This window comes from Adelges cooleyi, unplaced genomic scaffold (genome assembly GCF_023614345.1).
Source record: "Adelges cooleyi isolate 19-005CV unplaced genomic scaffold, UGA_ACOO_1.1 ACOO_flye_CR_arks_rails_tigmint_CR_PRNA_651, whole genome shotgun sequence".
Classification (NCBI taxonomy): Eukaryota; Metazoa; Arthropoda; class Insecta; order Hemiptera; family Adelgidae; genus Adelges; species Adelges cooleyi.
The window spans coordinates 1,597,470-1,612,972 of record NW_026096352.1 but is presented as its reverse complement, the minus strand read 5'-3'; the positions used below and the strand labels follow the sequence as shown (position 1 = coordinate 1,612,972).

General features: G+C 29.2%; 1 protein-coding gene across 1 annotated transcript; it reads right to left on the bottom strand.

The window, feature by feature from the left end:
• Positions 1–5,752: 5,752 nt before the first annotated feature.
• On the bottom strand, positions 5,753–10,022 carry LOC126844858 (uncharacterized). Its single transcript, XM_050583291.1, has 4 exons — positions 9,893–10,022; positions 9,661–9,831; positions 6,402–6,554; positions 5,753–6,037 (listed from the first exon to the last, which is right to left on the bottom strand). Exons 1-4 carry the CDS (start codon positions 9,956–9,958, stop codon positions 5,825–5,827), a joined length of 603 nt encoding a protein of 200 aa, XP_050439248.1. The 5' UTR covers positions 9,959–10,022; the 3' UTR covers positions 5,753–5,824.
• Between the last annotated feature and the right edge of the window lie 5,481 nt (positions 10,023–15,503).

The window sequence follows — 15,503 nt, the reverse complement described above, 5'->3', positions numbered from 1 at the left end:
CCTAAATAAATACACGTAGAATATTATATCTTACTTCGTAAGGGCAATGTGGTGGACGGTTATTGTAGTTTATTTTAGCAAAATACAAAGCGGCCTTTATGTTATCACAATAGTTGATGATATCGTATGTCCTGATGTTGTAGCAATCTATGTACTGTTCCTTGCAACCGACTATTTCCGATGTCATCTGTAACAGAAAACCATAGCTGCTGTGTTGTTATATTATATACATATTTAGTACCCAAGTCTAAAACGGCATACGTGTGTTGGATTTAGGACGTGGAAAAATTCCACATGGAAATCGAGGAGCTGCACATCATAATACTGTTTGAATCCGTTTTCTATGGTTCTTCCGTAGGAGCTGTTGAACGTCAATTCGAACTTGGAAAAGCGCATCTCGTGCCTTACGGGCTGGAGTAAAGCCAACGGGCCCTGTGCCTAAACAAAAATACCTTACTCGATAATATACTGTAATTGTCGACGAATTAGTGCAAAAAACTCATATTAACAACTCACAGCCGAATGTGTATGCACGGCCATCAGTGTGATTAAAATACAAATTTGAGTTATTTGTAATATCATTTTTTGTTAGCGCTGAATTTAAATTAAACGAAGAGTCTAGAAAGAATAACACAAACCGTTCATCACACACATTAGCGAGACAATAAAAAAAATATGTTTAGAAATATTATTTTTTACATGAACATTTTAAACCATACGAGATCGTCCGCATTTGATTATTTTTCCGCTTTTCATTTCCGTTTCACATTCACGCTTCCAAACTTATTCCTTCCTTTCGATAAAGTCCAACGTCCGTTCAGGTATATATTTATATGATAATATGAAACATTATTGATTGCGTGCGTGATAGAACTTAATAAAAAAATTATAATGTAAAAAATATATTAATATTGAAAATTTTGTTGTTTTTTTAGCTTCAATGCAAAGCAGATATTTTATACGTGTCGAGTATATAATAATATCGTGGATTGGTATTGCCGTTTCAGTGAACTAGGTTTTTTTAAATTATTGTTCTACTAAAACCCTTGTACCTCAAAAGAGAAATTATATTAAATTACATCATTAGTGTACTATGACAATTATTTTATAGGTATTAAGACTAGGAGTTTGAGTATGACTATCAATACTGTTCTGAGTAAATCACTAATGTAATCAATAAATATGTATTCTGCAATATTTTGTCTTAATTGCTTTATCACCTATCTAGAACTATAGTTATTGAGCTACCAAAACGTTACACGAGAATTATGAAAAATTATGCTAACAGATTAGAAAGCGATCGCATTTAAATTATTATTGTCTCGTTATTATTATTAATAATGTGTATAAATCAAATCGGCACAGGCTTTTCTCTGTTGTTGTATTTTTAAATAAAACATTACATATAAATAATTAAAGTCTTATCTATCCAGCCCTTAGAACACACAATATAAAATCACACAAAAATTAATCCACTATAAAACATAGTAACCAACATTCAGATTTACAAAAAGCTAACCATACCATTTTACCGATTTAATTTGAATTCCATTCAGTTTCTTGACAACTTTTGAAAGTTTAAATTGATAAGTAGTCGGCGGCCTAACATACTTTACAAAAATCATGTACATGTAAAATTATGAAAAATACAGATACCGTGTTGTGACGTTGTAGACCTGTTAACTATGTTTTTGTGAAATAGCTGTGATTTAATTATTGCTTAACTGCACATTATATAATATCTTTAAAAAAACTGTTCAAAAAGGCATAACTCAACTTTAAACTGTGTTTTATTGCCTTTTTTTTACAGCTTTTTTAAAATGATTTCAGCTATCAGAATATCATGCCATAAATAATTTTATACAACGTGTGTTCTGGTTTTAACAAGTAATGTAAATTTTGACTTGATAGCGTTTTCAATGTCTGTAAGACAACGCCAAGGCATTACATGGTTTCCTGTCAGGGTTACCGCCTACCACTGATCTGGACGTAGTATTAAATTTGAAATAAAACCATTATCAGTTACTTTGATACAACTCTACGGATAGTGATAAACTTGATCATTATAAAACCTATACAGCAAGTGATTTTTGCATAATAGGTACATTCTTTTTCAAGAATTCTCTCAACTGTCTCCGACCTAGCAAAGCGGATTCAAGGTGACAACTTGTATGTGGGTAGGTAGCATTTAAATAATGTTATAATATTATAATTTTTATAAAAATGCTGACGAGTAATAAAAATTAATTTTTGTTCCTTGCCCAACAACACATAACTCTTGGAATGACAATAGCTAACAATTGTGTTTATATTTAAATGGACTATTGTTTTTTCATATATATATATATTTGTTTTATAGTATGCCATGAAGTTTTGTTATAATTTATTGCTATTTCCGCTATTCTATTTCCGTTTGGAATTTTTTTTTACAGCTTACGCGATCGGTAGTATTACCTTGATGGAGACATTTACGTTTAATTTCAAACATTCAAATTTATTATAAATTATAGTGAAAATTAACAACGATAAAATTAGTTTTAGGATAGCTCAGTGGTTAGAGTACTCGAACGACGATTAATAAAAAAATACTTTAGACAGAACACTTTATAGAATATAAACAACTGTTTTGTATTGAAAAAAAACAACTGCAGCCAAAAGTTTTATATTGTAACAGTTAAACATTTTTAACTTTTGTTATATTTCTTGTATTATTTCTACAGCATATCTGAGGTCCAAGTTGTTCGAATAGCTTTGGGATGAAAGAAAACAAATTTTACTGGATATTTAACAGTATAACAGTTTAATTTAGGGTTGAAGGCCTATTAGAAATCTAAAAAAAAAATGTAATTTTTAAAAAATATTACAAGCTTAAGATAAAAGTACCCACCGAGTTCCCTGAACGATCTAAGACCATCTACAGATTTTATTCATAAGCCACTAATTTTTATTACCGCTATGTATTCAAAGAAATATTCAATGAACACCGCTAAGAAACCTATTCAAACATTACAATGCCATAAAATTTGTTGTGCATTTTAAAAGTTTTCGACAAATAAACCCCAGTCGTATACGTACAACAAGTAATAAATTTGTAAATTAATTAATTTATGTTTAATTAATAATTATTGAGGGACTTACAATTTTCTCACTTCTCCTAAAACATTGTTCTGTTTTTAAATATTACTCATACTCAAACATAAGAAAGTTTTTCTTTTTTATTATAATGCAATTTTTATATCACACATTTTTTCACACAAAATTATAGACACGTGTAGTCTGTGTAAAAACACAAATACGGTTGTAAATTTAATACAAATATTAATCACTTTTATACATATAAAAAATATAATAATAATCAATTTAACATAATATTAGTTTAAATAACATTATTTTATATTATTGTATACAGGGTGATAATTTTATTGTGAACCACTCAATATGTCATATAGTTTAATAAGAAATTTAATTTTAAAAAGTTAATAAAATGTAAGTGTGGCCATTTAAGATCTTATTTAAAATACAAATAAGAGCCATATAAGGCTAAATTAAATCTACTCAGAAAAAAATAATGTTGAAATAGAAACTAATCTGAATTTTCCTCTACAATTTTAATTTTTATTGGCCAGTGCTCAATAATTACTTCCAAACAAAATTCTTAGCCTTACTTTTGATGTATAAAATTGTTTTTACTATAAATAGCGCACCTTTATTTTATACAACACTTCCGTTAACATTTTCCACCTAATCCAAAAATGCTTTATACTGCTCACTGCGTCATAATAAAATTCAACATTTTATTACATAGTCGATACTTAAATTGTTCTGTTTTTTGTTTTGCATCTTGCATAATCGGTTCTATACCTTTTTCTAAAAGCCCCTATATTACCCAACTAAAATTCTAAATATTCCTCCATGGACCTACTTATTCTCAAGTCAACTCTTTCCCAACGTCTCTCTTCATTTATCTAGTTTAACTCCTAACATTCTGTACTCTTATCCGCAAAACATGGCGAAGATTAACTACTAAACAAGACATGAATTGGTTTCAAACTGGCCCTCGCTAACATCTACTCTATTTGTAAATTGCTCTGTTTCATCATACACACACTTTAAAATATACTATAGTTTTCGCTCTACCAGAACTGTTTATAATACTCTATTAAAAAGTGAACCAGAAGGTTTATCAATGTTTATCAAAGATCAAATCCGATAGTTAAGCGCACTGCGCACATATGTGTTAAGTGACATTTTTGACGAAAATGAGTTAAATACTCAATAAAATTGTTCATGTTTTTTTTCATATGATGCACAAAATATGTTGTATGTGAATTGTTTCATATTTAATCCACTAGATGTCATTGTTGCTTAAGATATTATATACTGTAGTTTGTTTAAATGTGAATTTTCAAATGCTTTTACTGAACAATTTGCTATATGCCACTTAACACATCTGTGTGCTAGACCATCGAAATTATTTACCATTTTTGCAATCTTTTCACGGAACATTTTATAATATTATTTTCATGTTTTTTTTATAAATATATCAATTATACTCAATTTAGTGTTTACCATAAGGTATGCTGATGCCACAGGAACTTTAATTTAATTTATGTATTTTTTAAAAATATGCCTTATCAATAATTAATTTGTTAAACTGCGATAAAATCTGTTTTCTTTAACTTACAGCCCACTAAAATTGATCAAATAATAATCAAGTTATCAGTTTGCTTGCAAAACAAACTTGATAAAAAAAACGGCTGTAGGTGAGTGGCGGCCCGGCAGTTTTCGATGGACGTATGAGTTGCGGCCGTACAACCTTTTTTATCTTGAAACTTTTATCGCCAATTTAGTTATACAGGACGATTTTTTTAAAGAGATCCACTCAATATCTTATAGCCTATAGGATTTAATTAATTTTTATTTTCGCATTGTTTTATATTATCTGATCTCGTTACTTTTGAAGTTATTAGAGTGTCAGAGTGTTATTAGAGTTAGGACAGATGAATTTTTGTCAACTCAATAATATAAAATAACTAAAATGACAACGACGGAATCGCTCATCGGCAAATAACATGACGAAACTTGACCTTAACTTGACCAAAAAACACATTTTTGGGAGATAACTCAGCCAACCTCCCCGTGGTGTCTCCTGAGTAACGCTAATAGGCTAATATAAAGTGGTAATTATTATGTGGCCGCAACTCATACGTCTCTCTCCTAAACCCGGGCTGCAACTCATACGTCCCTCTCATAAACCTGGGCCGCAACTCGTACTTGATTTAGGGATTGGGCCGCAACTCACCAATACCGAAAAAAACAGTGTCATTATGAAACATCAAATGAAGGCTTTCATCAATTGTCATACTTTAGCTTTAAGAATATTTTTTCAAGTGTTGTAGTAATACAGCATTACTATTTTATAGGTTAGGTCTTTAGACAACAAATATTGTTAAAGGAGTTGGCGCTTATCATAGATAGTCTCAAAAGTGCAGTCATAAAAAAAATTTCTCAACACTGCCCGACATCAATATATTTATTTATATACTTATATACTTATGTGAGTAAAATATGAACTGTCCCCGTGCGTTAGTAAATTGTCGCCGGAAAATATATCAAAACATTTACACAAAAATAAAATTTTAAAAATAATTATTAACTGAAACAAGATGTAATATACTACGCTATTTTCTTACAAATAATCACATGAATATATCACTTCTGTAGACAATTATGTAAGCTAGAAGTTCTACGATTTGATTGAGCTTGTTTAGGTAAAAAAGAAGAAACAACACGGACAGCTCTAAGCCATTAGATTTTCATAAGTTTACGGTTTCTGATTCAACTTCTTTCGGTTTCGACTTCTGAAAGTCAAGTAACAGTACGAGGCATGCAACAATCCTGCTGCATCCTTTTCGTCTGCAATATAAAAATTCACATAAACCTTGTAACAATATTCCCACCATTTATCCATTGGTGATATAAATACGCCCATTGCTGTGTCTACGTTGATTGATATGTTCTTTATTATAAGTTCTCCCTGTAAAATAAATCATAAATTATTCAAATATGACTTTATTAATTGAATAACCTTAGTTGTCTGACAACTACAGCAATAAGCTAACTGCGGTGAAGCTGTGTTGGTCACTGCTTAATACAAGCCGACCAAAACCAAACAATTAACAACCAACCAAACATTAAGCTAATGACCACAAACTTTTTTTTGAAGTTAATGTATGGTGAACAGAAGAAATAAACATTCATTTAAAAGTGTACGAAGAAAAAAAAATTGGGTGGAAACAAATATGAATAGGATTATTAAACAATAAACAAAGTGCGTTATGACTTAGGAGTGAAAATAACAATAACCGCGTGTGACAAAAAATTATGCAACAAAAACTTACATCAAATGGACATTTAACCTCGCGGTTTTTATAAGACGTTTTTACAAAACTCATAATCGTAGTTAGGTGTCCACATGCGTTACCAATGTCCAAGGTTCTAATATTGTAGCAATCTATAAAGTTTTCTTTACATCTAATTACTTCAAGGCTGAACTGAAAAAAACAACGATGCATACAAAATTATTTATAATAATTTAAAAGAGCAATGCTATTTACTCATTGTATTTCATGGTGAACAATTGTGTACAACAAATATCGTTCACTGTATAATCTAATATCTAACCAGTCCAGTTGTATGTGAGCAATTCAAGTTTGCATGCAATGGAAAATGGATGTGGTTATCGCAAGACATTTGAATTGTGGTATTTTTTACAACAATGATAACATCTAAATGTTTGCTTATATTATCTTGGGTATTATAATCCTCAGTTTGACATTATAATAGCTTTGGGACTCACTAAAATAACAATCGATGCGGTTTTTGATAGATAGATCAATTGATAACGAAAAATATCGGCCCACCAATATAGTTATTCTACATGATTAGTTGTCATAATGTTGGCTCAAGCATAAAAAAATGTATAGTTTAGAAATCATAAAAAAACCAATTTAAAAGTATTTTGGGGTCGGGTTTTTGACTGATCAAAATCTTTCATGGTCAATTAACCAGATTTTCACCGGTCAAAATTGTCAGATTCCGTTAAAATCAGATTTTTGTGCTTAATTTAAATGTTGTATTAAAATCAACAGTATTGTTGAACAGTTCAAATAAAAATCCCAATTTTTAAATATTGAGTTGAGGTATCCGTATAAATTGGGATGAGTAAAAAAACGTAATTTATTGATTTTTGTTCTTCTCTTTTGAATATATTAATTAGATAAAAAGAAAATTTTTGATATTTTCTTTTAGATTTTCAAAACCATTTCTACAGGTGGTTCTTGTTGATTTTTTATCGAAAGCTCAATTTTTTAAATAGACGATTTCAATAAAAATGCTTAAAAATATTTGATTTAAAAATGATCAGAATTAAAAAAAAAATGTTTGATATTCACTTAATAAAAAAACCAGTACAGTGGGGTCGGGGCATCGTGGGGACGGGGAGGTCACATGTTTACAGGAATTTTTAAATCTGAAAGTGATGAAATTACTTTCAAAAAAAAGGCTTCGATGCAAATCAGTAGTTAGTATTTTCAAGCCAGTACAGTCCAAACCAAGCACAGTGTAAGCCAGCAAAGTTATAAAATATTAAATTGGGGTGTTGTATTTACAAATAAGCATCAAAGCGTATTGTTGAAAGTGATTTTATTCAGTTTTATCACTTTTATTTATAATAATTCCTGTAGACCTGTGACCTTGTTGCTTTAATTCCATTATGCCTATCTTGTACTGTACTAGTCCTCTCGGACAAAATCTCTTTCGAATAAACGCTTTGATGCTTTTTTGTAAATACAGCACCTCAATTTAATATTTTTTAACTTAGCTGGCTTACACTGTGCTTGGTTTGGACTGTACTGGCTTGAAAATACTAACTACTGATTGCATCGAAGCGTTTTTTCGAAAGTGATTTTATCAGAGAATAGGTGAATACCCTATATGATGGTACGGACCTTAATAGAAGAAAATTTTCGATCTTGTGATAAAAAAATACCATAAAACACCTTGAACAGTTTTATTGTTTGAATATGTAAATTGGAGACAAACCTTATAAATTGTTTTATAAAAATTAGTTAAATGGAATTCAATTGCATCAAGTACATTTGTTAAAGAAATGAAAACATAGTCCTTAACTTGAATATCCTTAATGTTATACTGGACCTCAACTAATATCAGGGAAGAAAAAAAGATTTAATGGACATATAACCAGTATATAAATAATTTTAAATAGACATAAAAACAAAAGACTCAATAAGAAATACATATCCAATTAATGTTCAAGATGATGTCAAAATGGATTAACAATGTCCAGTTCAAGAAGAACGAATGCATGTAAATGTTGAGCCAAACCCTAGTAAATCTAGAAAAGCTAAAAATGACAAAAGAATAAAAACTGATCCTAAAAGTTCTATCGTCTAATATGAACATGTAAAGTTTTTATTTTGTTACATTTCCAAATTGTTTATAATATTGTTATTAATGTGACCAATTAATAACAATTATTGCAAATATTCAAATATATTAAAATATAATAACATATTATTATTAAAATTACTTTTAAAATCACCCTTTTATTTAACAACGGCATAATTGACTCAACTCGATAAGATTTGTCATTTTTTTTTTTTTAAAGCTTTTAGCAGCTGTTTTGTTATTGTTATTTTTATGAATTAAAATGTATACAGGAGAGAATAAAACATTTTTTTTTATTATTCTAAAACAAATATCTATCCTATCCTAATGCACGCTTTCAAAACTTATTTTTCATTTCCTGTTCATAGTTCATAGCTGTTGACTTAGCCCCTTTTTCAGGCGCACCCGCGTATTATTATTATTAATAATTAATGTATTTGTGTGTGTGTGAGCGTGTGTGTGGTCTATATTGTTGTTTCATTCCGTCAGTATAAACTTTAGATATATTTTTGAGTGGAAGAATAAAAAGTTTTATGATTAGAATTTTTTACAATGTTTTATTTTGTTTGCAGTTTTTTATTTATTTATTTTTTTACCAATAATAAAAAAATGTTTTCTATGTCATAGTTATTTTATTCGCAATGTTATGGAGAATATGTTGGGATTTTTTTTTTATACTTGAAAAAAATACGTTTGAAGTAGAATGAGATGTTTTCGACTAAAAATACGCAGGTGTGTATAGAGGGCCCTTAAGAATATTTTACTAAACATTTTGTCTGGTTGATAACCAGTTTTAAGCAACTATTTTTTAAGTTATAAAGGTTCAAATTTTATAAACCACTATGAAAAAAAAATTCAGTTATTAATTAAATTCGATGAGTGGTTCACGATAAAATGATCACCTTGTAAAGCGTCTGTTAATCTTTAGTTGGAAAATAAGTACATTTTTTAGGTGTTTTTTTTCGATTTCAAAGAGAAAGAGTAGTCCTTCTAAAGTTTTTGGCCAAATAAAGTATCTTTTAGATACAATTTCTGATTTTACAGACTTGCTACTACGTGATGGAATCGATTCATATGTTTGGAGGGTATCGTTGGTCCAGACACAAAAATAATAACACATCAATACCTTTCTTCGCATCAAAGCTTAAAGTTGTAACGAATTACATGTAATTTGAAAAATTGCTCACTTACGTGGCTGGGTGATACTGTACGAAAAAATTCTACATGTAAATCAACATATTGTGTGTCATAATATTGTTTGAATGTAGCTTCAAGGGTTTTCCCAATGGTTTCATTTAATTTCACTTCAGTTTTAGTAAAACGTAGCTCGTGCCTTATAGGTTGTAGTCCAGACAATAGACTCTGTAAAATAAAGATAAATACTTATATTATTTTTAATCTATGTACAAATATAGGGACTTACGTCGGATACCGCATAAACAACCATCAATATGACTAACGTACAAACTTTGATAATTTTCAATCTCATGTTTGTTTGCTAAGTTGGAATTTCAATTAACAAGTAATGTACAGTACAAACTAGTACAACTACAAACTAGTATTCACTTAAAGTAATAATCGAGTGAGTCTAATTAGGTATATAATACATTTTTCAAAATTAGTATGGGTTACCTAGGTTTCATTTTTACAGGTTGTCTGGATCTATTTTAATTATATCCTCTTTTCACATTACCAAAATTGATAGTATCAATTCAACAGTATTTTGATATTGTTCAAATTACAAAGAAAAAAATCCATCTGTTGCTAGATGTGAAATAATAAACATAGCCTATAGGTATATATTATTGTTAGAGTGATGTTATTGATGGGAAACCATAAAAAAGATAATATCTACTATTCGATGATTTACTTGTTTTTTGAACCATGCAGTTACATTTTTGACGTCGAAATGAGTAATAAAAAACCGAACTACAACTCAGTAGCTTTTTTATATGCAAGCACCATTCAATGTACCTATTATAGTTTCGCATAATTTAGTGATTAAGTGGCCTAATATAGTTTTTTGCTGATGATCAATTTTTGAATAATTCAAATAGTATTTTATTTATTTATTATTATGAACCTATTAATTCTACCTAATTTTGAGACATTATGACACGCAAAACAAGCAAATATTGTACGAATTGATTATTTTGTAATAAATAAAATTAAATAAGCTAATGTTTCTATTGACATAAAAATAATGTCAATTATGTTTTTATTTTGTATTTTTCATGGGGGGTGTGAAAAAAATTATATATTTCTTGAGAGGCTTAAATTATAAAAGTTTGTTAGCCGCTGACTTAATATATAAAGACTATAGTATATAATTTATCTAGACAAAAAGGAGAATTTAATTTGTTTATCTTCACTGCGTAGCTCAGAAGGTAATTATTTTACTATGGTGTGTTTTTTAGTACCTGTATAGTGTATACACTTTTTTTATTTACCTCCCACTCTTTCCACGTTTTTCAAAAACAACAAAATTACTTAATATATATCAATAATACAAATCGTGGTCCAGAATAATGTAAACCCGTTTTAATATATAACGATAATAGGTATTGTTTAATAATCATTTTCGTAAATTGTATACAAATATAATAATAAAATATAAAAATTGCAATGTATTTATACTTATATTTATGTATTTGGTGAATTAAAGTTGTTTCTTTGCCAATTGGTGCAATTTGCCTTTTACCTATTGCTATGTAAGAAAACAAAAAAACATCACTCAGAAGCTTTTTAAGAAATGAAAAGCAAAAAAAAATTCAGTATTTTAAATTTCTAGCGTAATTAATTAAATAACGTTATTTATCTAGTTTTTGAAAGAAATTAATGTTAAATAATATCATTACGTCAATAATTACATATTTTATAATATATTAAATCGAAATAAAGTTGTGCATAATATTAATCAGTTGTTTCTTAGTTTAAACTTCTGTGTAAATAAACCTTATTGGTCAGTCGTGTCTGTTTATTAAGTACCATTTTTTTTTAACAATTATGATATTTCTAATCAATTGTTTTTGTGAATTACCGAAAATGACTAAATACCATAAACTGATTGGTATGATTTTTCAGTTAGAAATATTCTGCATTCACTTGATAGAAAATAGGAAATATACCACTATTGACATACAGTATACCCACCAACGGGCGAAAAGACCCGCTGTGCCAAAAATTAACAGCTCCATGCAAGCTAATTTGAATTGCTCCAAAGCAGCTCAACCCCTGATGTGCCAAATAGCGAAGGAAAAAGACATAGACTTCATAATTGTCTCAGAATTTAACAGGTCAGGGGGTGTAAACTGGCACTCGGACAACACCAACAAAGCAGCGGTGGTAAACGTCCAAACGTCCAACAACGTGAACCTGAGTTTAACTGGATCACACAGGGAGCCCCCACAAGATATATTCCTGCTACTGGTCCCCAAACACTTCGCTTTAACAATACCAGGTCTTTCTCTACAGACTTGAGAGCAGTAAGTTGGGTACCGAAATAGCAATACCCAATTTTATTCAGTACCTTTAAAATGGCAAGCGCAAGCCACGATAAAACCACGAAGATAAACCGATAAACATAAAATTCTACCGACAGTGTCAGTTAAAATACGTCATCAATGAATAGTTGACAGTATTATCGGTTATCAGAGGTACAGCTTCTGGGTTCCTTGTACAGTTATAAAATTTAATAACTTAAAGTTTTCTCCATCATTTTACATGTATTTTTTTGTGACTGGTATTACCCCGTTTTATAGGTAATGGCGATCATGTGCAAAACAAATATATACATATATATATATTACTTAATTATAAAAGTGAAACTTATTTACATTATACAAGATTAAAAGAAATTTGTGGACCTTTTGTTTCGAAGATATTTCAATTTCCGTTTAGATTTCCCCGCCGTCCTCATACCCTCTCGTATATTGGTTTTTATATAGTAGTTTAATTTAATTAGTATATATTATACACCTCGTTTAATCGTAGGTATATAAAATTAATTTATATTAGAATTAAAATTTTTAAATGTAAAATTTTTACTGATAATTTTTAGTTTATTTTAATTATGGAATCGATTGTGTTAGCGATTATTACCGTGTTTAGGTTAGGTTTAATGTGTTCATACATAAAACTTTGTATAACTTAGTCACATTTTGTAATTGCGTTTAACTTATTGTTATTATCATTATTAATGGATAATCATTTATTTTGTTAAAACTTTATATTCGGTGATAACTTGTTAATTTGTTCATTAGTTCAATTGAAAATGGAAGGTTCAACAGGAGTCTATTTGTATTGGGTTGTGTTTGATACGTCGGTCAACTATAAGCTTGTATTTGATTCGTTATATCCGTCACAACCCATTTTAGCTGTACCTTATCCACCGCAGCCGGTGTTCAACTGGCAGCTAGCAGCATCAACAACGGCAAAAGCTCTGGTCTGCTCTGGCCAACCGTGTTGGAAAATTAAAAAAACATTTTTTTAACGTTGTTATATTGTATAGCAACCGATAGGTAAATACGTAGGTTTCCCGTGAAGGAGTGTCCTTTTTGGCATTTTCTCACCGGCAATCGATCCGGGACGTTCTGGGATCTATATTTAAGGATTTGGAGGTCGTAGGACCAAGGAAAACTCCTAATAGTGGTACAAAAATGTCTCACATATCCGTAATAAGGGACAGCGATAGGTCAAGCGTGCTGGATCGCGGTCCAATGCCTGGAAAACGTAAGGGAAGAAAGAGCCCGATGAGGAATCGGGTAAGAAAATTAATAATAAAGTATTTTTATCATAATTGTAAAAATATCTAATGTATCTAAATAAAGTAAACTTCTTTGTTGAGAATACAGTTTGATCACGATTAGTCGAATATAATAGTTGTGGACTGGTATAATGGTATTCAATTTAATATGGATTAAATTGTTCATTATTCATAATAGCCAAATAAGTCTTTATATTGCTTAGGTACCTACTGCAAAAATATCAAATAAAAACAAAATACTGCTTATGATTTTAAAATGCAAGGTTATATTATTATTATTTCATTAAAATAAACATAATATTTAAAATACTTTTTAACTTAATTTATGCCAAACCATTTACCACAATTAATAGTTGTTTTTTTTTTATTTTTGTTAACTATAGTTGCGTAAAATGTTAATTTATATTAAAATTCAAGTCTTTATAAGTTTCTTTTGGCTTTAGTATTTTTAAAAAAAGTCTTTATAAATAAAAAGACAGTTAAAATAAAAAGCTTAAAAAGTATAACAATTTTTATTGAATCCCCTAAACGCCAATAATTTTGACAAATTTTATTGCGTACATCATCAGCAATGTTATCAGTATATTTATACGGGCACGACACATGAAGGCATTGATAAACTCGTCACCGTGGTTGGGCTTTGCCGCAATGTGCGCTTTGCATCCACCAAGTTACATCCGCTGCATTCACTTACTCAAGCACAAGGCACTTGCTGATCTGATCAGTAAAGCCAAGTACTGCAACAACTTTTTTTAAATATATTTTTATTATTAAAGCACACTATGGTTTGTTCAAATGAATGATGGTAAATTCCATATGTATATATTATGATTTTGTCACAATAACTTTGTTGCCTTTATTACACCACTTTAATAATATAGACTCTTAGCTGTTTTTACTTGGTTGTTAATTAATAAATTCTATTTCAGTGGCATAAGTTCACAGATGTTGGAAGTGCATTTATGATGTTTTTATGAAAGCAGTTTGAAATTTCATCAAACTATTTTCATTATTTTTAGCTTCGGTGAAACATTAACTTAAAGAAAATAACAATTTTTTTGGTTTCTCAAAAATAATACTATCATTAAAAAAACACAATTTCTTAAATCTCCATATAAGGTTATAGTATTGTTAAAAATTTAAATCTAACAGGCAACAGCCGACAGCTAGTGGCTATAAAGTACAAACGTTAGAAATATTTAACTAATAAGTAATATATGCAAGTAAAATTTATTGTTTTCTCCAACACAGTAGCAGTATAAGATTTACTTTTAATTTCAATGTTGGAGACTCAATTTTTCTTTAGAAAACTACAATAAATAAATATACAATTTCAATTTTGTGGCTTGTGTCGTTTTTGAAATGACCGATTAAATTACAAAACAAAAGCATCAAAGCGTTTATTTGAAAGTAATTTTATTCACTTTTATTTATAAAAATTCCTGTAATCCTGTCACCTCCCCGTCCCCGCTATGCACCGACCCCACTGTACTGGTTTTTTTCTAATAAAATAACTATTTCAATTTTTTCTCTTCTTGCATTATGAATAATGCATAATAACGAATAATGATTAATTGGCGTATAAATTTAATGATATTTGGCTGCTTTATACTATTGTTGTTATATCTGAAGTAAAATTGAATAAATTTCAAATATCATTAATTAATATGATTTATGACTTCCTTTGCTGATACCGGAGTACTGAGTAGTAATAATGTTTTTCTTTTATGAACAGAACTGTCCTACAAAATTTCTCCTAATGGGAATGTATTCTAGGAACATTAATACTGTTATACATATAATTTTTTATAAATAAATAAAAATACGTAGTAAAAAGACAAAAACTTTTTTATTTATTACGTTATTCCTTGTCTCCATCGCACTTCGCGCTATCAGCAATCACAAAATAATTCAACACTAATTGCTGAATAAGTACTAGTCTACATTTTTATACTTATAATTACTGATATTTGTATTTTTAATTTCTATAAACATTGTAGAAGAGTACCTAACTTTCAAACGACTCATAGCAGTATAAAAATGTGTTTTGCCGATTAAAAGCAAAAAATTATTTAAAAAATAGTCTGATCCTCTTTCATTCTCTTAAACGCTATTAACTATAGAAGTTAAAAAATTAGTGTAACTATAGAAGTGTTTTTTTTAAACAAAAAGGTAAATCTACCTATTAATCAGCTGTTTTTTTCTAAGCTACTTAGTAAAATAACTGTATTCTGTCTGTATAAAATACAAAATGCGCTTATTGAGTAGG

Excerpts from the sequence above, each read along its gene's own strand:
- LOC126844858 (XM_050583291.1), bottom strand. The coding sequence starts at position 9,958 with ATGAGATTGAAAATTATCAAAGTTTGTACGTTAGTCATATTGATGGTT. Across the intron at positions 9,832-9,892 it reads TTGTTTATGCGGTATCCGAC|AGTCTATTGTCTGGACTACA; the intron begins GTAAGTCCCTAT and ends TTTATTTTACAG. Across the intron at positions 6,555-9,660 it reads GTACAGTATCACCCAGCCAC|TTCAGCCTTGAAGTAATTAG; the intron begins GTAAGTGAGCAA and ends TGTTTTTTTCAG.